The following is a 23,599-nucleotide window of genomic DNA, read 5'->3' as shown; positions in this document are numbered from 1 at the left end:
ACTCCATGGCCACTCTCACACTGTACCTCTTTATGGACACTGACCTACTAAAGTATGGGGACAGCCTTACCCCTCAACAAAAGAAGGAACTAGGAACTGTCACCACCTCAGTTGAGGGTGTTGTTGATCCCAGGCCAGGCCGAACAGTGCTGATTACCCATGACACCATCTATGAGCCGGGCATGATCATCCATGTGGTCTTACTGTCTCTCGGAGGCTAAGAAGGCAGAGGTGGAACTAGAAATACATTGCATGCTGGAGCTAGGGGTAGCCCAGCCTGATCATATTGGTCCCAATACCCGATGGGAGTTGGTGCTTTTGCAACGACTTCCATTGCCTCAGTGAGGTCTCCAAGTTCAATGCATATCCCATGGTGATGACCTCCTAGAGTGACTGGGGAATGCTCAGTTCCTATCCACCCTCAACATGACAAAACGCTACGGGCACATTCAGGGATGTGGCAAAAGACTGCATTTAGCACCCCTAGTTGCGACTGGCATTACTGCATCCTACCCTTTGGGTTGCCTAGGGCCCCCATGACCTTCCAGCATCTGGTGCACAGACTGCTCCAGCCCCATAATCCCTATAGTGCTATCTAACTCGATAACATCATCATCTACATAGTTTCTCCCTTTGTTGATCTCTAGCTACAAATATGCAAACCATATCAGAGACCTTTGCTTCCATACATATATATATGTACATATATACTGTATATACAGTATATATACTGTATATATATATATATATATATATATATATACACACACACACACACACTGTAAGACCATCTTTTTTTTTTTAAAGAAGACTGCAGAAAATGAAAGCAACTTTATATTTTATTTTCAATAATAATTAAGTTTATAAGCAGAAATGTTTAATTTTTAATGCATTAAAATATACACTGACTTAACATTATCTTGCAGTCAAAACTGTCTAAATCTGTTTCACTTATCAATGGTATTAAATACTGTATAATAACACTGAAAGGAAACTTCTCTCAGAGAGAATATTGTGAAGAAACCAATATTTTTTCTATTTTAAAAGAGCACCTATAAATTGGTTGTAGTTTGCTAGCTAGATTTTGTATCGACAGGTTCCAAATACAGGTTATAAATACTGCAAAAGGTTTAGCTTACATGAACACTCAGCTCTGTGGTGTGTCTGAAAAGATCCATGGTTTCATAACTCCCAACTGCTTCAGCAATAAGAGCCTAAAAGAAAACTGATATATTTAGCAATATTTGGGACATCTGAAGGGCAATATAAAATGATTCATAGATATATAAAGTCTTCAACCAACAACACTTCATCATGAATTGCAATTCTCATTGAAATTCAAGTAATTATGCATTACAAAGTATACGGCACAGGATGAAGCACGCAGAAAGTAGCTGCATTATAACAGACAGGGTGACTCATGAAACATAAAAGCATGCTGTGAGTGTACAACAATAGCAATACACTGCTCTCACTAGTCTTTAATCTTTCTTCTGTTCTTCAGCTATATCCCTTCATTTCAGTCACTGAGTAAATTAAATCTTTTAAAAGAAATTAAAATAGAACTATGATTGTAGGTTACCTGCATAATGACAATTCTTAACTGAAATGTAGGCACAAAAAATAAAAATTTTAAAATGGCAGGTGTCAATAAAACCAGTATTAATTATGAATTTTAGGAGGTAACTAATAATAAAAAAATACACTGCAGAAATGCTGAAGACAATACATTTCCTTTGATTAATGATAATGTACTGCACAAAAAACTGAAAAAGTATTTGCCACTTTTCTAATATACTCTGTTTTGTCTATTATACATAATGAATGGCTTAAGCCCTTTACACAAAATGCAGTATTAAAGATAGCAAACCTGAGTGAACACACAATGCAGTTTTTCAAATATTACTTTCTTCATTTCATGGAACAAATACAATCCAATCTCACTATCACTCATGTGAAAGAATAATTACCCCCCATAGATTCAGTAACTGCTTACAGCACCTTTAGCAGCAATAATCCCAACTATACGTTTCCTCTAATTTGATATCAATCTTGCAAGCAGTCTTTGAGGAATTTTAGCCCTCTCTGCTTTGCAGAAATGCTTGAACTCAGACACACTGGTAATTTACGAATGTGAAAAGCTGGTTTCCCTTCTGTGGAAAGTCTTTTGGCTTCAAGTCAGAACTTTGTTCCTTCCGATCCATTTAGCTGTAAACTTCCTTTTGAGTATACTTTGTTTTTATGTTAAGGGTCACTGTCATTCTGCATACCTTCAGTTTCAGATCATAGACAGATGACGGGACATTTTCTTTATGAATATTCTGGCAAAGTGACGAATTCTTTTAATGGTAAGTCTTACGAGTCCCGAGGAAGCAAAGCATTCCAACAATATCACACTGCAACCCTATGTTTTATTATAGGTATGATATTTTCACTGAATGCTGCATTAACTTCTCACCAGACACAGAGGGACTGTGTCATCTAAAGAGTTCTACTTTTGGCATGTCTGTCCATAGAACGTTATTATAAAAGGCTTGGGATCATCCAAGTTTTTCTTTGGAAATGTGACACAAGTAATGATATTACTCTTGGATAAGGTTTCTGCCTAGCTACTCTCATTTTCACTCTGTCTCTGACCTAAGACTAAGACTAAGGCTAAGACTGCAGTTCTATGCCTGTTCTTCTGGGATACTTTTTGACTTCTTGAATAAGTTGTCTCTGTGCACTTGGGGCAATTTTGACAGGCCAGGTTTTCTTAGAAAAATTCATCACAGTTCCAAATGGCTCTTACTGTAGTGCGATGGAGTCCCAGAGCTCTCTTCCCGATTGGCAAATTTCAACAACATTTTTCCTCTTATTGAGGCACTAGACAACGAGCCCGTTTCGACAACGTAAGATGAAACAGGCACGAGTGGAATTGTAATAAGTATAAGCACCACAAACCTGATATAGGTGTATTGAATGAATGCGTAATTAGGCCTTGAGCTGTAGTCGAAATCGCCTTTCAGGCCTCTAAAGCTTTAATCGAAGTTGCCTTTCTCTTTGAATTTTTGCGGCCGTAGTCACATCGCCTGCCGCGATGTCGGTTTCGTAAGGTTTTTTGGGCAGCTGCGCAGAAGGCGACTGCACATTCGGCTTCGGACGGACGTGAGTGAGTGAGGAGACTGGCGAATTATGTATTAAGATAGTATTCTTCTAGAAATACTGTGGTGAATACTTCAGTCTCATGGTAAGCTCTAATATATGGTAAGGTTTAGATTCAACACAGTTGGCTGCAATTAGGTCTAGCAATGTCATATCAATTAACACTAGAATTACCAGAGCCTACGAAAAAACTCGTATATCCGGCCCACCTTAAATCGCTTCTTAAATCCGTTCACACCTCTCCGCCAGCATCCTTTGTCCTCTAAATGTGCTGATAAAAGACAAGCTGCCAGCAGCCGGCTATTCCATCCCCCCACCGACTTAGAACGTGAGCGAAGTTTTCCCAGCTCACGCCTTGATTGATTATGTGGGAGTGGAGTTTTACAGTGGAAATAAGACATCATTATTCTAAAGTAATCTATGTAAACACATTGTTAAAACGGAAACTTTTTCATATTTTAGTAATAAATGTTACAAAATGTAGTAGGCATAAACTATAGAATATATAAAGCCCGAGTTCCAAAGATCAAATAAACACTTTCACAAAAGCTTCAAGAATGATTCAACAGTTTCTGTGGCGTAGCGCGCTAAGATTTGCCTCTTAGGGCAGAGTAGCTTTTCCTTGCCTCACAGACCTGAGTTCGATTCCCCGCTGGGGATGAAGTGTTGCTTTTTTTTTCTTTTCTTTTAAACCTCAAACGGACATAAAATTTATACATTGGTATGCACTGTCAGTTACTGAGATCGTTATATTTTCATGTGGGATGCTCCTTTTCAAATATTTTTTTAACAATTGAGACTACAATTAACAGGAACAACTGTCCTTATAACTTATTTTTAAGATCCATAACACACAGACAGACAGAGCACTGCGTAATAGAGAGACAGACAGGCAGAGAAGTCACTAGATATATAAATTAACAGGGAAGCCACGTGTACTGAAAGAAAAAAAGAACAACATGTGCGTTGTCCCTGCTGCACTGAATAAGCGCAGGCGCTCTAACATCACCCCTCCCCCGATCTTACTTAGAGAGTCAGGGACAACGCACATGTTGTTCTTTTTTATATATTCTATAGTTTATGCCTACTACATTTTGTAACATTTATTACTAAAATATGAAAAAGTTTCCGTTTTAACAATGTGTTTACATAGATTACTTTAGAATAATGATGTCTTATTTCCACTGTAAAACTCCACTTCACTCCCACATAATCAATCAAGGCGTGAGCTGGGAAAACTTTGCTCACGTTCTAAGTCGGTGGGGGGATGGAATAGCCGGCTGCTGGCAGCTTGTCTTTTATCAGCACATTTAGAGGACAAAGGATGCTGGCGGAGAGGTGTGAACGGATTTAAGAAGCGATTTAAGGTGGGCCGGATATACAAGTTTTTCGTAGGCTCTGGTAATTCTAGTGTTAACTCTGGTTAGCTGTGAAGAGTGAGTGACTAAGGGGGCAATTACCTTATACATGGGTAATAAAGTTGTTGGATAATGGTATTACTTAAATTTATTAAGTATCAATTTAGAAATGATGCTCTAAATCCCTTTATCTAAAACACTAAATCCCTTTATCTAATATTACACTTTGTATAAAGATATGAAGCCATTCATTGTAAAAAAAAATATGTCAAAACAAAGGATGGGGGTGGGGATTACTTTTTCACAGCAGTGTACCTGGCTTAAGCTTAATTAAAAATAATCTGAGTGATGCTTATGAAATATGGGTGGCAAACAGAAAATAAGTGCACAAACACAAATGTAAAACATATAACAAGGCAACACCCTAAATAAATCATGATTTTTGTTTACTTAAATGGCAAAACAACACTCTCCTACAATGTGCAATTTTAATCCGGAAAAATATATGCATGGTGCTGTTGACACTTGTAATATAAGGTGGATATTGACTATTATATCCTAGGTCTATCAAAGTTGACTTATGAAACACTTGCAGGATACTTCTCATCCACTGACCCTATCTTGTAGAAAGAAAACAACTGCAATGTCCATAACACAAATCTAAAGTTCTAGTAATACAATTGTGCTCAAATTAATTAATTGGGGTTAAGTGTAAACACTTGTATGATGGTATTGATCAAACTTTGCTTTCAGTTTATGAATCAAAATTGAGACTATGTAAAATCTAGCAATTTTTAGCAGTCCATGATCATAACATAATGTATATTACTCTAGAAAACAACACAACTTTTAAATTGTTTTGAGTGGGTGTTTATTCTTGGATATGTACAACTTGAATTGTTAACTGGCCTCTTCTCATTTGATATCTTACTTCTTCATGATTGCTGAAGACAAAAATAATTATATTTCATAGAAACAAATTATCTGTAAAGTTATGTAAATGCACTGAAACACATATACCTGGCCGATCCAACAGCGAACATAAGATGGTTCCAAAGACTGGGCTACCTTAAAAGCTTTGTGAGCAAGCTGGAAAAAAACAATACTTGTGTTACATTTCTCAACATAACATATTGCTCTTAAATAGTCTATGTATAGCCATTCACTCGCATTATGACTTATTTATCAATGTAGTGAAAGGAAACAATTGTAAGGAAAATGCCTAAATATTAATAGTCACAAACACATATAAAACTGATAAAGCACAATCTAATAGTAAATGCTTCTACCAAATTAAGGAACTGTAGAAAAGGAAACATTTTCTATCATTTCTAAACCTCTCTATTAATGTAAGTCTTACTATTGTCTTCGGCATCAATTTTATTACTAGTACTATTTTGTATTTACTTTCAGTTGAAAATTGCCTCATAAAAGAAATGTAGAATTAACTGGTCTAATAAGACAGCCTCTGATAATCTTTAAATTATATTTGTTGTCTTCCAAATAATTTTAAACTGCAAAAACAAAAGAATGATGACTTTGCCAAGACACTTTAAAACATTCAGACATTTTATTAGTCTTTATATAAATAAAAAGAAATTTCATTGAAAAACACTAATATTTGAATGCTTTAGAACTGAAAATATTAGAATAAGCAAAATCTGTAAACAGTAAAAATATAATACCTCAATATTTTCATGCTTCTGGTATAAAACCCCTAGATTTGTCCAAGCTACAACATTCTGGAAACAAAAATAAATGACAGCTAAAAGGGCATTTTTTGCAAAATTGTAAAATTTATCTTAACTCTCCTTAAAACATTATGTGTAAGAATCTTACTCACATTTGCTTCGGCCTGCACAGATTTGATAAATGAATGTTGTGCTAAAGCAGAATTTTCAATACCTGAAGAGACAATAAATATATAGTACCTAGACTGTGTAACAGGAAAGAGTTTTAAATGTATAATTATTAATAAACATAATTTATAATTAATCATAGAAAGACCACAAAGACAAATCACTTACTATTACATATTTGGAATTAATTACTGAATAAGATGGCATAACACAGATTTAAGGGGGAAATTTGAGAAACAAATAAATAATTTGATCTTCCAACTAATCATAGAATATCCCAGTTGAACAGCATGCTGGAGTCTGTGCAATTTAAATAAATACATGCCAAAAAGGGATGACCTGGTAAACATAAAGCTCTTTATCAACAAAATTTCGTCGTCTGTATAGAAAAAATTAAGCAAGACTTGCATAGATGGTCAACCCTTCATCTCACTCTAGCTGGAAGAATTAACGTTGTTAAGATGAACATTCTTCCCAAGCTACTTTTTTTATTTCAAAACATTCCAATATACATTAATAAATCATTTTTTAAGCAATTAGATTCAACAATAACCTCATTTATTTGGAACTCAAAACACCCATGTATCCAAAGAGCGACCCTACAAAGACCTAAGGCAGAAGGTGGAAGGGCACTACCCAACTTTCAGTTTTATTACTGGGCAGCAAACATACAAGCTATAAAACCTGGATGCAAATAGATGAAGATACACAGGCTTGGTCTGCAATGGAAGTAAAATCCTGCAGTAATTCTTTATATTCCCTGCTTTGTGCCCCAATAAATGCAAGTTATCGGCAATATACTAATAAGCCAAATGTGCTTCACTCACTCAGAATATGGAACCAATGTAGAAAGCATTTTAAGATGGAGAATCTTTTATCTGTGGCACCTCTACAAGAGAACCACCTCTTTCAACCCTCGTAAACATATGCTGTTTTTAATATCTGGAAAAGATTTGGGATTAAATTGCTTAGAGATCTTTATATAGACAACATCTTTGCATCCTAGGAACAATTACACTCCAAATTTAACTTTCCAGCCACACCTTTCTTTCACTATCTTCAAATTAGGAACTTTGTTAAACAGAACCTGCCCGATTTTCCTCATCTTGTACCCTCCTCCATGCCGGAAAAAATATTGCTCAGTTTCAAGGACTTAGACACCATCTCTGCAATATATAAAATTATCTTGCAGTCCCTCAAATTTTAAAGATCCAAGAGGACAATGGGGAAAAAGATCTCTTAATCAATATATCAGAAAAGGAGTGGAAAATGGCAATGCAGAGATGTCACTCGAGCTCCATATGTGCAAAGCATACAATTATTCAACTCAAAATTATATATCGAGCACATCTGTATCGCCTAAAACTGTCCAAAATGTTTCCAGGGCAAAATCCAACTTGCGAACGCTGCAATCAAGTCCCAGCCTCACTGGGTCACATGTTTTGGGCCTGCACCAAATTAATTTCGTTTTGGACCAAAATTTTTAAGTGCCTTTCAGACAGCCTTGGTGTCACAATCCCTCCTAACCCATTAACAGCTGTGTTTGGTGTTCTTCCAGATGGGTTTCAAGTGGAGAAGGACAAACAAACTGTCATTATATTCACTACACTTTTGGCACGCAGACTTATTTTGCTAAACTAGTCAGTGGGAAACTGATGTTTTATACTATTTGAAATTGGAAAAAATCAAATATTCAGTTAGAGGATCTATACAGATTTTTTTCAAAACCTGGCAAGATCTAATCAATAATATCTTAGAATAAGCTCTTAATACACCAAGGAAGCAATTATCTCCACATTTCTTTTTCTTCTCCATTTATCTCTATTGCCCTATTAAACTCATCAATTTAGGTATGTCTACAAGCCTTTAAGTTTTACGTAAGTTTAAGGGGTGGGGGGCGACTTGTTTTCAATCCTATCTTTTATAAAAATTGATCTATTTGTATGGAATGATTACAATAAAATTAATAAAAATTAAAAATAAATAAATAATTTACTTTCCACAAAAAAAGATAACAGTGGAATGTCTTTCATTTCCTATGAACATCTGAGTACTGGGGTGTTTTCTGAACAAAGATTTTTAGTGAAGAAGTATTTAGTTGTATGAAATTAAATCAAATGTGAAAAACTGTGTGCAAAAATTTGGGTACCCTTGTAATTTTGCTGATTTGAATGCATGTAACTGCTCAATACTGATTACTTGCAACACCAAATTGGTTGGATTAGCAAGTTAAGCCTTGAACTTCATAGACAGGTGTGTACAATCATGAGAAAAGGTATTTAAGGTGGTCAATTGCAAGCTGTGCTTCCCTTTCACTCTCCTCTGAAGAGTGACAGCATGGGATCCTCAAAGCAACTCTCAAAAGATCTGAAAAAAAAGATTGTTCAGTATCATAGTTTAGGGCAGTGCTCCGCAACCTTTTCTCACCTACGACACACCAAAGTTCTTCCTAGAATTTCCGCGGCACATCAAAAGCTAAAATATATAGCAGTGGCGTAGCTGGGGGGCTGGGGGTGGGGGCGGTCCGCTCTGAGCGCCAGCTATTTAGGGGCATCCAAACTACGGTAGTTTCCTTTTTTTTTGTTCCTTGAGGAGGCGCAAAAAAAAATTTCTTTCAGCTTTGGGGCATCAAATTCTTCACCGCCCCGGGCAAAATGATCTCCAGCTACGCCACTGATATATAGATATTAATTTAATACACAAATTTCACAATAATTTTTCATTTTTTATTATAAGTATACATTTATTAAGTTTAATAAGTTTACATACATAAAAACTATATATATTTACTTTTATGCAATCTTAATAATTATTATAACATAATGACTGATTAATGTGATACCTGCGCTTGTTTCAATGAACACAAAAGTTTTATATTCGGCTCAATATTTGATAGCGCAACCCAAAGTTCTTGGTCAAGATCTTTTAAGCATGACTGCTTATCATTTTTAATTAACACAAGAGTTGTTTGTCTTTTTTGGCGTAATTGGGATGGTTTGAATTTAGATGGCGATTTAGTTTACTGGGTGCCATTGCCTCGTTTGATAGCTGATCGCCGCAAATGATGCATTGTGGCTTTGGAGCCGTTTCGTCACCACACCACGAGAATCCATATCGAATGTAGTCTTCGTTGTACTTCCTTTTCACAATCTTCTTTGTTTTTTTTTGCAACACTTGTGCTGGGTTCTTCATCATCTGTACGTGAAGACGAATCTTTTCCACGTAAAAATGTATCCATATTTAAAGGGGTATAAAACTAAATATGAATCACACGAAGAACGTTAACCATACACAATCCAGCAACACAACTAATAGTAATGAATGATAACTACTGTCGCAAGACGAGTGAATGCGATGTAGCACAACTAATACGTCGGCTTGAATTGAATCTAGGTGAGGGCACGGAGCACTCTGGCTATCAAAGCATACTACGGAGTTGTCTGGCAACTACGTAGGGCCTATGTCGTAGGCGACAGGCGCCAGGCGATGGGATTTATTATTTCAGAGAAATGACACATAAAATTATTAAACCTTTAAAAGGCTATTTACGCGAATATTTCATTGCACGTATTCTCGTTATTGTGTTTCTAAGGAGGACCGTTGAAATATTATTTAGTTAGAAAATTGTCTTATTTGACCGCGTCACACCTGTATCGGCTCAAGGCACACCAGTGTGCCGTGGCACACCGGTTGCGGAGCACTGGTTTAGGGGAAGGCTACAAAAAGCTATCTCAGAGGTTTAAACTGTCAGTTTCAACTGTAAGGAATGTAATCAGGAAATGGAAGGCCACAGGCACAGTTGCTGTTAAATCCAGGTCTGGCAGGCCAAGAAAAATACAGGAGCGGCATATGCACAGGATTGTGAGAATGGTTACAGACAACCTACAGATCACCTCCAAAGACCTTCAAGAACATCTTGCTGCAGATAGTGTATCTGTACATCGTTCTACAATTCAGCGCAATTTGCACAAAGAACATCTGTATGGCAAGGTGATGAGAAAGAAGCCCTTTCTGCACTCACGCCACCAACAAAGTCGCTTGTTGTATGCAAATGCTCATTTAGACAAGCCAGATTCATTTTAGAAAAAAGTGCTTTGGACTGATGAGACAAAAATTGAGTTATTTGGTCAGAACAAAAAGTGCTTTGCATGGCAGAAGAAGAACACCGCGTTCCAAGAAAAACACCTGCTACCTACTGTCAAATTTGGTGGAGGTTCCATCATGTTGTGGGGCTGTGTGGCTAGTTCAGGGACTGGGGCCCTTATTAAAGTCGAGGGTCGGATGAATTCAACCCAATATCAACAAAATCTTCAGGATAATGTTCAAGCATCATTCACAAAGTTGAAGTTATGCAGGGGTTGAATATTCCAACAAGACAATGACCCAAAATTACAATTCGAAATCTTCAAAGGCGTTCATGCAGAGGGAGAAGTACAATGTTCTGGAATGGCCGTCACAGTCCCCTGACTTGAATATCATCGAAAATCTACGGGATGATTTGAAGCAATCTGTCCATGCTCGGCAGCCATCAAACTTAACTGAACTGGAGAGATTGTGGATAGAAGAATGGTCAAAAATACCTCCATCCAGAAACTCATCAAAGGCTATAGGAGGTGTCTAGAGGCTGTTATATTTGCAAAAGGAGGCTCAACTAAGTATTGATGTAATATCTCTGTTGGGGTGCCCAAATTTATGCATCTGTCTAATTTTGTTATGATGCATATTGTATACTAGCAAAATACCCGCGCTTCGCAGCGGAGAAGTAGTGTGTTAAAGAGGTTATGTAAACATATATATACATAAACATATATACATATATATACATATACACATCCACATATATATATACATATATCAACATATATATACACATACAGACACATATATACATATACATATTTGTATATGTACATATATATACACATATATACATATACTTATTTGTATATCTACGTATATATACACATATATACATATACATATTTGTATATCTACATATATATACACATATATACATATACATACATATCTATCTACATACATACACATATATCTATCTATCTATATATATATATACACATACATACATATCTATCTATATATATATATATAGAGAGAGAGAGAGAGAGAGCTGATTACCCAGTGGATTCGCTCACTGAGTGCAAGAGAAAAAAATAAAATGTATGTATAAAATAAGTTTAATTGCCAAATTTATTTTTCCACAAATAAAGGGCACTTACAATAACATAGAAATCAATATAAACAACATTAACATCATTATCATATGAGAATATGAAGTAATATATAAGAAGCACATTGCATATAAATATAAATTATTAAACAGTAAAATGTTCTTCTATAATACGCTACCGTGGCTATTCGTTTGTCTGTCCAGGATTTTAAATCACCTGTAGCTCGCAAACCGTTTCACCTATTGACTTGAAATTTGGTACACATATACTACGTCACGTCTACTATTCGCTTTCCCACACATATGAACAAATATATATATATATATATATATATATATATATATATATATATATATATATATATATATATATATATATACATATACACATACATATACACACACATACACATATATACATATACATACATAGTGCGTTGCAACACGGGCTGCGATTGATACATGGGAGGGAGAGGACAAATCACAGCTTCCCGCTTTCTAATCGGGCTTGTGATTGCTGCTTTGACGGATGCCCAGATCCCACAGTATTTCCCCTTAGGAGAGGCGTTAGGCAAGTGTAATTGAATAGCGGTGCTGCAAGTTATTGCTCTTTTTATCTTTATTTTATTTTATTGTAGAGTCAACTCACAGCTGCGCGCACCAGTGCGTGCGTGGCGGATGCGTACGGCTGACGTTTTCATTGTCTACCACCTCCGCTAATCATTCTTGAGGCAGATTGAAGACTTAAGTGCCAGCTTAACTGAAAAATTAAAGAAAACATACTAAGTTTTAAAAAAAATCAGTTTTAACGGGAAAAGATGCCGACGAAAGAAGAGAAGCAGCGGGACACTAGGGTGAAGAGCTGCTCATTAAGCAGCAAGGTCATCAACCTCTGAGCAAACGAATGGTAAACGTACAGAGAAAGAGGATAAATACTATGAATGGTCATGTCAAGTATATTCACTCCACGTTATCGTGCAGTGCGCTGTTACTGGTATTTTGATAAAAGAATCTGAATAACATATAAGAAGCGTATAAATTATTAAACAGTAAAACATTAACATTTAAGAAGTAAAGATACATTGAGTACTACTGTAGTGCTTTCGGTTATAGTACATTTTTTGTTTGCCCATTACATGCATAAATGTATACATTTTTTGGTGTACCTACCCAAGAACACGCGACATGACCCGGCAGTTAAAAATTTATCGCTCCAGCAATTTTAACTCTGTTACAAAGTCATCTAATATGGTATTGCAAACGGCAGCGGGAGCGTTTCTATAAACTCAATTTAAACTTACTGTTTACACCGTGCTTTGAAGATGCATAGTATGCGACACGTGTTTCGCCGTAATTGTGGGCTCATTAGGAGTACACAGTCACTGCACTCCCTTACTGGAATCGATCCTCGGACGTAGAGGCGAAGCCCCTAACGTTGTGCTACGGCGTGTGGTTCGTTCATTTGACAGCATGTAGATCGGGGTAATTACATTGCAGGCATTCGTAGTCTGATTCACAATCTGATTGTATGGGTGGTTACCTACCAGGTAACGCTTGTGGTTGGTGAGCAAGTCGGCTAACTTCTGCCACGGTGCCCTCTTTCAGTTGCGAGAAGCAGATCATACAATGGTTGAAATAGTTTAATATATATAGCAAAATCACCGCGCTTCGCAGGGGCGAATATGGTATTGCAAACGGCAGCGTTTCTATAAACTTAATTTGAAGTTACGGTTTATACCGTGCTTTGTTTCATATTCTTTTCCTACTTTATCAATTGTGTAATGTGTTTTTTGAACAGGTTTGATTCATGGAAGTGATCACTCCTGCTGCGTTCAGTCACTTCACGTGAGCCGCTCTCTTGTGTGATGTTGCGATGTCCATGGGTTTATTTAATGTTAGCTAAGACCCGGCAGTTAAAAGTTTCTCGCTACAGCAATTTTAACTCTGTTACAAAGTGATGCAAACTGTCGTTTATACCTCGTGTCTTCTCATTAAACTTGTATCTCGCGAATATGGCATTGCAAACGGCAGCGGGAGCGTTTCTATAAAGTTAATTTAAGGTTAGGTTTATACCGTGCTTTTTTATACCTCGTGTCTTCTCATTAAACTTGTATCTCGCGAATATGGTATTGCAAACGGCAGCGGGAGCGTTTCTATAAAGTTAATTTAGACTTACGGTTTACACCGTGCTTTTTTATACCTCGTGTCTTATGAAGATGCTTGTATGCGTCACTCACTCGCTTCTTATTGTTTCGCTGCCTTGTCAATTGTGTAATGAGTGTTTTCTTCAGCGCTCTTTGGGGCTCCTCCTTCTTTTCTACGTACTGAGTTCACAGTCAGTTCACGTGATTACGTGGGAGGCGTGATGACGCGACACGCAACTCAGTCTCCTACGGCCATCTTGCTGCCTTCCATTACAGTATATGGACAAAAAAGAGGTTCCAGTTATGACCATTACGCGTATAATTTTGAAATGAAACCTGTCTAACTTTTGTAAGTAAGCTGTAAGGAATGAGCCTGCCAAATTTCAGCCTTCCACCTACACGGGAAGTTGGAGAATTAGTGATGAGTCAGTCAGTCAGTCAGTGAGTGAGTGAGTCAGTCAGCCAGTCAGTGAGGGCTTTGCCTTTTATTATTATAGATTTTCTGTTAATCCAATAAACTTAATGTCACTGCTGAAATAGTACTGTTTCCATAAAGCATGTCATATATTAAAAGGAAGTTTCTACTTTGAAAGCTCAGCCAATGATAAACAAAAATCCAAAGAATTAAGAGGGGTTCCCAAACTTTTTCATATGACTGTACATTCTACACCAGGGGTCACCAACAGGCCCGCGGACCTACTACAGGCAACAAAAGCCTGCGAGTTAAAGGCAGCTTTGGTCAAGCAGCAGTCTTTTTTCACAAGACTGGTGAAAAACTCTCAAAAAGCAACCAAAGCCTCATTTAGAGCTACATATTTTCTGATAAAGAAGAAAAAGGCATTTTCAGATGGGGACGTTTTCAAAGAAGCAATGATGATAATTGCTAACAATGTACTTAAAGATGAGAAAAATGGAACTGATCTAATCTCCTCTCTCTCCGATGGCTAGGTGGGTGTTGGCTATGTACGGTAACTTAGCCAATCAGCTGGACCGGGATCTGGCGAAGTGCAGTTGGTTTAGCATCCAGTGCGACGAGTCCATGGACAGCAGCAGTACAGTCTAGCTGTTGGTCTTTATCCGGATGGTGTTTGTTGATTTCTCCACAAAAAAAGAACTCCTGACACTACTACCACTAAAGATGACTACGAGGGGAGTTGACATTTATAACATGGTGAAGGAGTTTTTCGTGCAGAAAAATATTCCATTGGAAAAGCTGGTAGTGGTGTCTACAGACAGGGCTCCTGCTATGATCGGCCGACATACAGGTTTCATCGCTCACTGTAAAGGTGACCCAGACTCCCCAAAATTTCTGCATTACCACTGCATCATTCACTAGCAGGTGATATGCGCAAAAGTGATCGGCTTCGAGCACGTGATGACTCCCGTTGTGAAAATCATAAATGGCATCCGCTCCAAAGCGAAACAGAACAGGATATTCAAGGTGCTATTGGAGGAGATGTCAGCTGAATATGGTGACCTGCTGCTACACACAGAAATCCAATGGCTCAGCAGAGGACGAGTTTTACCTCGTTTTTTGTCACTTTTGGGTGAAATCAAAGAGTTCATGCAGTCCAAGGGCGAAGACGTCTCGTAGCTAGAGGACACAGAGTGGACACTTGACCTTGCATTTTTAACAGACATTACTGGGAAACTAAACCAACTGAACTGCGAGCTGCAAGGCAAGGGTAAGACAGTTGTTGATATGATAAGTACTTTAAATGCATTTAAAGCCAACATGAACATTTTCCCTGTGCATTTACAGAGAAAAAAGGTGCTGCACTTTCCCTCTGTGCAGTCGGTGCTGCAAGACAATGCTTATGCATCCAAGACATTTGACAAAGTTGCAGAAAAGTACTGTCAAGTCATAAACAGACTTGGGCAAGAGTTTGAGAACAGGTTTCGTGACCTTGATCATCTTGAGCCAAGTGTGTCATTTATTTCCAATCCTTTCATGAACATGGACATAACATGCATTGCTGAGCAACTAAGTGCAACGTTCAACTTGGATGCTGGACAAGTGGAGATCGAAATTATAACACTACAAAATGACCTCCACCTCAAAGCCAACCAGGTTGCACCAAACGTTTGGTGCCTTGTTGACACAGAAAAGTACAGTGGTGTATGCACAGCAGCTATGAAGGTTGCCAGCCTGTTTGGTTCAACCTATCTCTGTGAATCAGCGTTTTCTGACATTAACTTCATTAAGAACAAACACAGAACACACCTCACTGATGCGTATCTGCAGGACTCACTCAGAGTTGCAGTGTCAAGTTACACACCAGATTACAATACACTGGTGAACAGCATGCAACCCCAGTCTTCCCACTGACAAAGAAACAGACACCAGATGTTGTCATTGGCAACATGGCAGTGCCATGGCAAAGTTGAATTCAAAAATTAAAAAATTGTGTTCAATTCAAAAGTGTGTTCATGAAATGTAACAGATATAATAATTTTATTAAAAATACTGCAGATTTGGTCATTAGTTCAAAATGTGATAAGATTTATTTAAAATTCTGAAAGTGTTTTGTTAATCATCACGTAATTGATAACTTGTTCAAACGTGGTGCAACATAGTTCATGATTTGTTAAAAGGGTTTGTCAGTGGTTAGTGAAAATGGGACATGGTGATTTCCTATGAAATGTTGTAGAAGTGATTATTCGAAAATTTAAACAATTGCTGAGATTAATATAAATAAAGTGTTTAATATTGATATTACAGTTAGGTCCATAAATATTTGGACAGAGAGAACTTTTTTCTAATTTTGGTTCTGTACATTACCACAATGAATTTTAAATGAAACAACTCAGATGCAGTTGAAGTGCAGACTTTCAGCTTTAATTCAGTGGGGTGAACAAAACGATTGCATAAAAATGTGAGGCAACAAAAGCATTTTTTTTAACACAATCCCTTCATTTCAGGGGCTCAAAAGTAATTGGACAAATTAAATAACTGGAAATAAAATGTTCATTTCTAATATTTGGTTGAAAACCCTTTGCTGGCAATGACAGCCTGAAGTCTTGAACTCATGGACATCACCAGATGCTGGGTTTCCTCCTTTTTAATGCTCTGCCAGGCCTTTACTGCAGCAGCTTTCAGTTGCTGTTTGTTTGTGGGCCTTTCTCTCTGAAGTTTAGTCTTCAACAAGTGAAATGCATGCTCAAAAGGGTTAAGATCAGGTGACTGACTTGGCCATTCAAGAATTTTCCACTTCTTTGCTTTAATAAACTCCTGGGTTGCTTTGGCTGTATGTTTTGGGTCATTGTCCATCTGTATCATGAAACGCCACCCAATCAATTTGACTGCATTTAGCTGGATTTGAGCAGACAGTATGTCTCTGAACACCTCAGAATTCATTCGGCTGCTTTTGTCCTGTGTCACATCATCAATAAACACTAGTGTCCCAGTGCAACTGGCAGCCATGCATGCCCAAGCCATCACACTGCCTCCACCGTGTTTTACAGATGATGTGGTATGCTTTGGATAATGAGGTGTTCCACACCTTCTCCATACTTTTCTCTTGCCATCATTCTGGTACAGGTTGATCTTGGTTTCATCTGTCCAAACAATGTTTTTCCAGAACTGTGCTGGCTTTTTTAGATGTTCTTTAGCAAAGTCCAATCTAGTCTTTCTATTCTTGAGGCTTATAAGTGGCTTGCACCTTGCAGTGCACTCTCTGTATTTACTTTCATGCAGTCTTCTCTTTATGGTAGACTTGGATATCGATACGCCTATCACCTAGAGAGTGCTGTTCACTTGGTTGGCTGTTGTGAAGGGGTTTCTCTTCACCATGGAAATGATTCTGTGATCATCCACCACTGTTGTCTTCCGTGGACGTCCAGGTCTTTTTGTGTTGCTGAGTTCACCAGTGCTTGCTCTCTTTCTCAGGATGTACCAAACTGTAGATTTTGCCACTAGTAATATTGTAGCAATTTCTCGGATGGGTTTTTTCTGTTTTCACAGCTTAAGGATGGCTTCTTCACCTGCACAGAGAACTCATTTGACCGCATGTTGTCTGTTCACAGCAAAATCTTCCACATGCAAGCACCACACCTCAAATCAACTCCAGGCCTTTTATCTGCTTAATTGATAATGACATAACAACGGACTTGCCCACACCTGCCCATGAAATAGCCTTTGAGTCAATTGTCCAATTACTTTTGATCCCCTGAAATGAAGGGATTGTGTTAAAAAAATGTTTTAGTTGCCTCACATTTTTATGCAATCGTTTTGTTCACCCCACTGAATTAAAGCTGAAAGTCTACACTTCAACTGCATCTGAGTTGTTTCATTTAAAATTCATTGTGGTAATATACAGAACCAAAATTAGAAAAAAGTTGTCTCTGTCCAAATATTTATGGACCTAACTGTACCTGTTTCCGACCTTGTTAAGTCATTGTTGATAAAATCATAAACGTGATCAGTGTCTTCACATAGATGAGTATCATTAATAATAATATATAACTAAAGGTAAACTGAGCAAATTTGTTATTTAAGAAGAGTGTATCAAACTGGTAGCCCTTCATATGGCTCAGTACCCGTGAAGTAGCTCTCACTTTCAAAAAGGTTGGTGACCCCTGTTCTACACTTTAAAATAATATCCATTTAATGGAGTAACCTATCAAAAAATGTGAACATTCTGTTAGGAGTAATGATGCTTCTAAAGGAAATTAGTCTTTTGTTTTCATTAGTATGTAATGTAGTATTATGTATCAAACTACCAGTGTCAACCTGTTTAAAAACATACTACCATCTACAAATTAAAAATTTTAAATATAGCAAAACGTATGTCCTTTGTAGTTAAGTGTATACAGCACACTGCTCAGGGGAAAAAATAAAATACGAGGGTTGTCTGGGTTCCGCGCGGAATCACTCGAAATAAGTAGCCAAGGATTTTTTTTTCTATTTTTCTCATGTACTTCGATCCTTTTTAAACTTTTTCCAAGTATTCACCGCCAACATCAATGCACTTTTGGGCTCTTCTGACCCACGCCGCAAAACACTCGCGAAAGGCTGTCTTTGGGAGGTTGTCCAGCTGTTCTTTGACAGCTGCAATCAGTTCCTCTTGAGTTTTGAAGTTGTGGCCCCGCAGGGGTTCTGTCACCTTCGGGAAGAGCCAAAAGTCACCGAGCAGATTAAACCATCAGAAAAGTCGTAAAAAATCATCACTCGAAAGTCACACACGCACGGAGTCGGGAGCTTCGCCGCTAGCACCGGCTGCGCACTCTCAGTTCGTTTGCTTCTCGTGTTCATTCTGAAGGAAGAGAGGGAGCAAAACATCTGAACAAAAACATGCAACCACTTGAATAATCCCTCTACACAGCAGAACAGGTTTTGACAGGCTGACACTCGACAAACGATAAAATTCCACGCGGAACCCAGACAACCCTCGTATAACTAAACTTTGACTCATCAAATTACAGATACTACTAAATGATATAAGGAATTTATACTGACAGATGTATAATTGTTTGTTGCATCTGCTGTATATCTTGTATATACTGTGTACATATCAAGTTTGCTATAGTTAATTAAAACTAAAATCAAAACTGAAACTATTATTAACAAAACATTTTTGTAAACTGAAATAAAATAATGTAACAAAACTGAAACGAAAAACGAAAACTAAACAAAACTGTTAAAGTAGCTGTAAAGACTAACTGAAACAAAATAATTTACTAAAAATATTTTTAGTTTTCGTTTTCGAAGGAATATTCTTCCCGACAGTTATTAACCCTTGTAACTTTTAACTCTAAAACAGAAAGTCATCTACCACGAGCCGCCCACATATATTCATCCAGTGGACGGTGGCCAGTGACGGAGGGCGGCTGTTCACACAGCATTTGCGGTGACAGAGCAAGCTGAATACGGGTGCGTAAAGCACGTGATATAAAAAGCGATTTTCTGGGCCGCCTTACTTTGCGCTTGTTGTATATAGAGATGTAATCCAAATGCCTGAAGTTAGAAAGTGCTGGTCAACAAAACCTTTACCATATGGACAGAAAAATTGCGAGTGTGTAACGTTTCAGTTTATTTCTTAGGTGTCTGTGTTTTGTTCACAATAACTCACCTGCCACTTCGCAAAGGAGAAATCCTTCTTCAAAATAAAATGCCAGTGATCGAGAGACTGACAAGTTCAACATACGAGATGCATATTGTTACTGACCAATCACTTTTGCTTTAAAAAAAGTCGTTTAACAATGAAGCGATACAAACCTTGTAAAATTCCTGAGTGGGCAATGTCTCTACTGAACTACAGGTAGCAGGCAAAGAGAGTCTGCCAATTGGTGAAAAACTAAACCTACTAATGTGTTTTTGTATTTATTCTATATTTTTAAAATTAATCTGTTTTTTAGTTTATTTTCACAGTTCAAAATACCTGATATTGTGAAAATAATCCAGTTGCTGAATCATGTTTTATAATATTTGTCCCTTTTTTCAATTTTTTTCTCTCTCTCAAAATAGATTGTTGAAATATCATATTCTTTTTGTTCTTAACATTGATCATATCTTACATATTGCATACTAGGGATTTTTCCTGCCTTGCATACATCCAGACCTGCTGGGGCAGGCTCCAGGTTTCCTGTGATCCTGCTCTGGATAAATAAGTTTAGATAATGCATATATTGCTCCTAATCTCAGACGCTGTCTCTATCGTCTTGTGCCCGTTCATACACCTATTACTTGCTGTTACTCTGCTCATTATGTGTTTACTGTTCTTATGATGGGCCATTCAAGTCTCACTGCCCCTAAGTTTTACATTAAATGCTATTTTTTCTTTGTTTTACTCAATACAGCTAGTTGGGATCTGCACACTGTTTCAAGTCTAAGAGTCCTGTTCTTCCTAAGCCCCTATGATTTTCATGATCACACCTGTCAGAACACAGTAGAATCTATTTTCTAAATTTTTAATATGCTTTCAGGCCCGCAGGTGGCAAAATTCTGTCTGCCCAGTATGGTAGATTTTTTAATACAATATTGAAGGCATTAATTATAAACATATTGTCTTGGAGCAGGATATGTTGTGTGCTGTAGACATTTAGAGTAAAAAACCATCAAACCTTAAAATTCACCTAAATTTCATTACAAATTGGCCCATTCCGGGAAAGAAAAGAAAAGATAAAAAGCGGCAACAGTCAGTGCAGATTTGTTCAGCACAAATTTTAATAATTATAAAATTTAATAAAATTGGTCATATTCAGTATCTGCTTTTGATTATGCTTGTTTTTAATCAGACAAAAACAAAACCAGATAGTAAACCATGTAGTGTAGTGAGCTTCCATTAACATTAAACTCATATTATATCCAAACCTATTAAGTGTACAGTTCTGTCTGATTGTGATACAAAACTAAACTCCATAGTAGCTCATTAACCAGACCATAATTACTAAAACTGAAACTAATAGATATAAAAATAAAATAGAAATGTTTTTGTGAAATAAAAACTAAATTAAAACTAAAAATATGCGATGAAGGAAAACTAAAACTAAACTGAATTTCCAAGTAAGGTCAGAAAAAATATAGAAATAAAAACTAATATAACAAGGCAAAACTATAATAACCGGGGTACATATTGTCATACAGGACGAAGGCTATATAAATGTAATGAATTATTATTATTATTAAAGGTTATAATGGAAGAATGAAAGAAAACTGCCTTTGAGGCCATGTGTTCCTCCAGCATGATAGGTGGCAGCATCCCCCGGTGGATTTCCCATGTGCAAAACCACAGAGCCGTATGGGAAATGTAGTCCCAATGGACTGCCCTGCTGGGGTCTTTGTGTGCTGCCAAGCACAGCTGCTGTGAGAGAGCTTCTCCAGTTTAACACTAGAATTACCAGAGCCTACGAAAAAACTCGTAAATCCGTCCCACCTTAAATCGCGTCTTAAATCCGTTTGCACCTCTCCGCCAGAGTCCTTTGTCATCTAAATGTGCTGATACACACAAGCTACTAGCAGCCAGCTATTCCATCCCCCCACCAACTTAGAACGAATTTCTCCTAGCTCATGCCTTGCCTTGATTTGATTATCTGGGATTGAAGTGGAGTTTTAGAGTGGAAATAATATAGTGTTATTTGGAATACACGCATTTCATGTGTGTTCCGTTTCTATAGTAGTCTGTGCAAACACATTTTTAAAACAGAAACGTTTTTCATATTCTAATAGTAAATGACAAAATGTAGGCATAAACTATATAACGTATGAAGCCTGAAGTCCATATATCAAAGAAACACTTTCACAAAAGGTACAAATAAGAGAACACGTGCGCTTTTATTCAAAAATATAACTGCACAAAAAAAAAAGCCGCGTTAGCATGCCACATTGACACTCTTACTACAACCGCCGCGGTGGTGTAATGGTATCAGCTCCTGACTGGGAATCAGAGGGTGGTGAGTTCGATCCCGCACGGCTCCACTTCGAGAAGTGAACTGCTCTTATTCTTACAATTTTAGAATAACAACATAAATTTGATTTCAGTCTGTAACAGCCGGTGTAACTTATGATACTGGTAAAGGTTAGCTTTTTTTTTTTTTTTTTTTAATTCACTTTTCATTCTCGCAGTCGCATTCAGAATCAATCCATACAACCCCATCTGACATAAAGACGTGCTATAGGTCTGCAGTAAGGTTGGGAGGTATCCAAATTTTGATACCGTCAAACCTCCTCCCTATTTTACCTCGGTATACGGTATTACCGTGAATAATAAAAAAAATGTGACATAAGGCTCAGACAGCGTCACCAAACTGTTGGCTTGTGCCTAAACTGTTCAGAAACTGAATATCAAACACTAATACTGAAACAATAACAAAATAACATGCAGAACAATATTAACAACTTTTATTAGCAACAAATAGCAGTTTATAAAAAAGTGCAAATACAACAGTCAAACAGAATTAAATTAACATAAACATCCAGAACAGTTTTCGCACGGAGACGCGCACACAAATCAATTAAATTAAATCACACCGCCTGAACAACTTTTAATAACAAAGAAGAGCAGCTTATAAAAAAGTGCAAATAGACCCACAACAGTCAATTAACATAAACATCATCCATATTATAAAAAGTATTGCAAAGCAATAGTCCTAAACAAAAACTTCTTTCCAGTCTTCTTTCCAATATTGTTTTTAACGTAAACCAAATAAAAATACCTGAATCAATTAAATAAATAAAAATAAACACAGTGCGAATAGGAACAAATGGCAAGTGGCATCAATCTAGTCAAGATTTTTCGCTAGAAAACCCAGCATGTTTACTTTGTCCGGCTTTAACAGGGCACGTTGTGGACCGACAACTTTACCTGCGGTGCTGAAAACCTGCTCCGATGGTGTGCTTGTGGCACAGACGCACAGGTACTTTCGTGCCACTCGCGACATCTGGGGAAAACGCCCGGCAGCATTTTTCCACCAGAGAAGTGGGTCCTCGTCTCCTTGAGTAACTGGCTCCAAACAGTAGGCTGTTATTTGAGCTCCAACTCGGTCCTCTACGGTGCCGATGCCGACGGGACCTGCCATTGCATCAGATTTTTTTTGCAGCATACTTCCCAGAGTCATCTTTTTTCGTGAAGGTGCAGGTTGCGCCACTCCCTCTTCCACTCTGATGGCCACTGGACCTGCTGCCTCTAAGCTCACGATCTCAGCCTGTAATTCAGCCTTGGTCTCAGCCAATGCGTTGTCATCCGTCTCACATCCTCCACGGTAACGAGGGTCGAGGAAAGTGCATTTTCACAATATTTTGCACACTGAATTGGATTCATACTTGGCCTCCAGCTTTGTTAGAATTCCAGTTTTGATTGACTTTGTTAGCTGGAGGTCATTTTCTGACGCAGCCAACACATTGTCCCTGCAGAGCTGCAGTATGGGGAGGATACAGGAACTGGTCACATAATTTTCACTGACAAA

The 23,599-nt window shown here is 37.6% G+C and overlaps 1 protein-coding gene across 1 annotated transcript in view; it reads right to left on the bottom strand.

Moving 5' to 3' along the window:
* skic3 (SKI3 subunit of superkiller complex) overlaps positions 1 to 23,599 on the bottom strand; it is a 228,287-nt gene that overhangs the window by 62,595 nt on the left and 142,093 nt on the right. Inside the window, exons 22-25 of the mRNA XM_028804761.2 lie at positions 6,346 to 6,407; positions 6,188 to 6,244; positions 5,523 to 5,591; positions 1,140 to 1,214 (exon numbers count right to left, since the gene is read on the bottom strand). Coding sequence (XP_028660594.2) covers positions 1,140 to 1,214; positions 5,523 to 5,591; positions 6,188 to 6,244; positions 6,346 to 6,407 — 263 coding nt within the window. The remainder of the gene's footprint in view (positions 1 to 1,139; positions 1,215 to 5,522; positions 5,592 to 6,187; positions 6,245 to 6,345; positions 6,408 to 23,599) is intronic.

Source organism: Erpetoichthys calabaricus, chromosome 7, assembly GCF_900747795.2.
Source record: "Erpetoichthys calabaricus chromosome 7, fErpCal1.3, whole genome shotgun sequence".
Lineage (NCBI taxonomy): Eukaryota > Metazoa > Chordata > Cladistia > Polypteriformes > Polypteridae > Erpetoichthys > Erpetoichthys calabaricus.
This window is presented reverse-complemented; position numbering and strand designations above follow the sequence as displayed.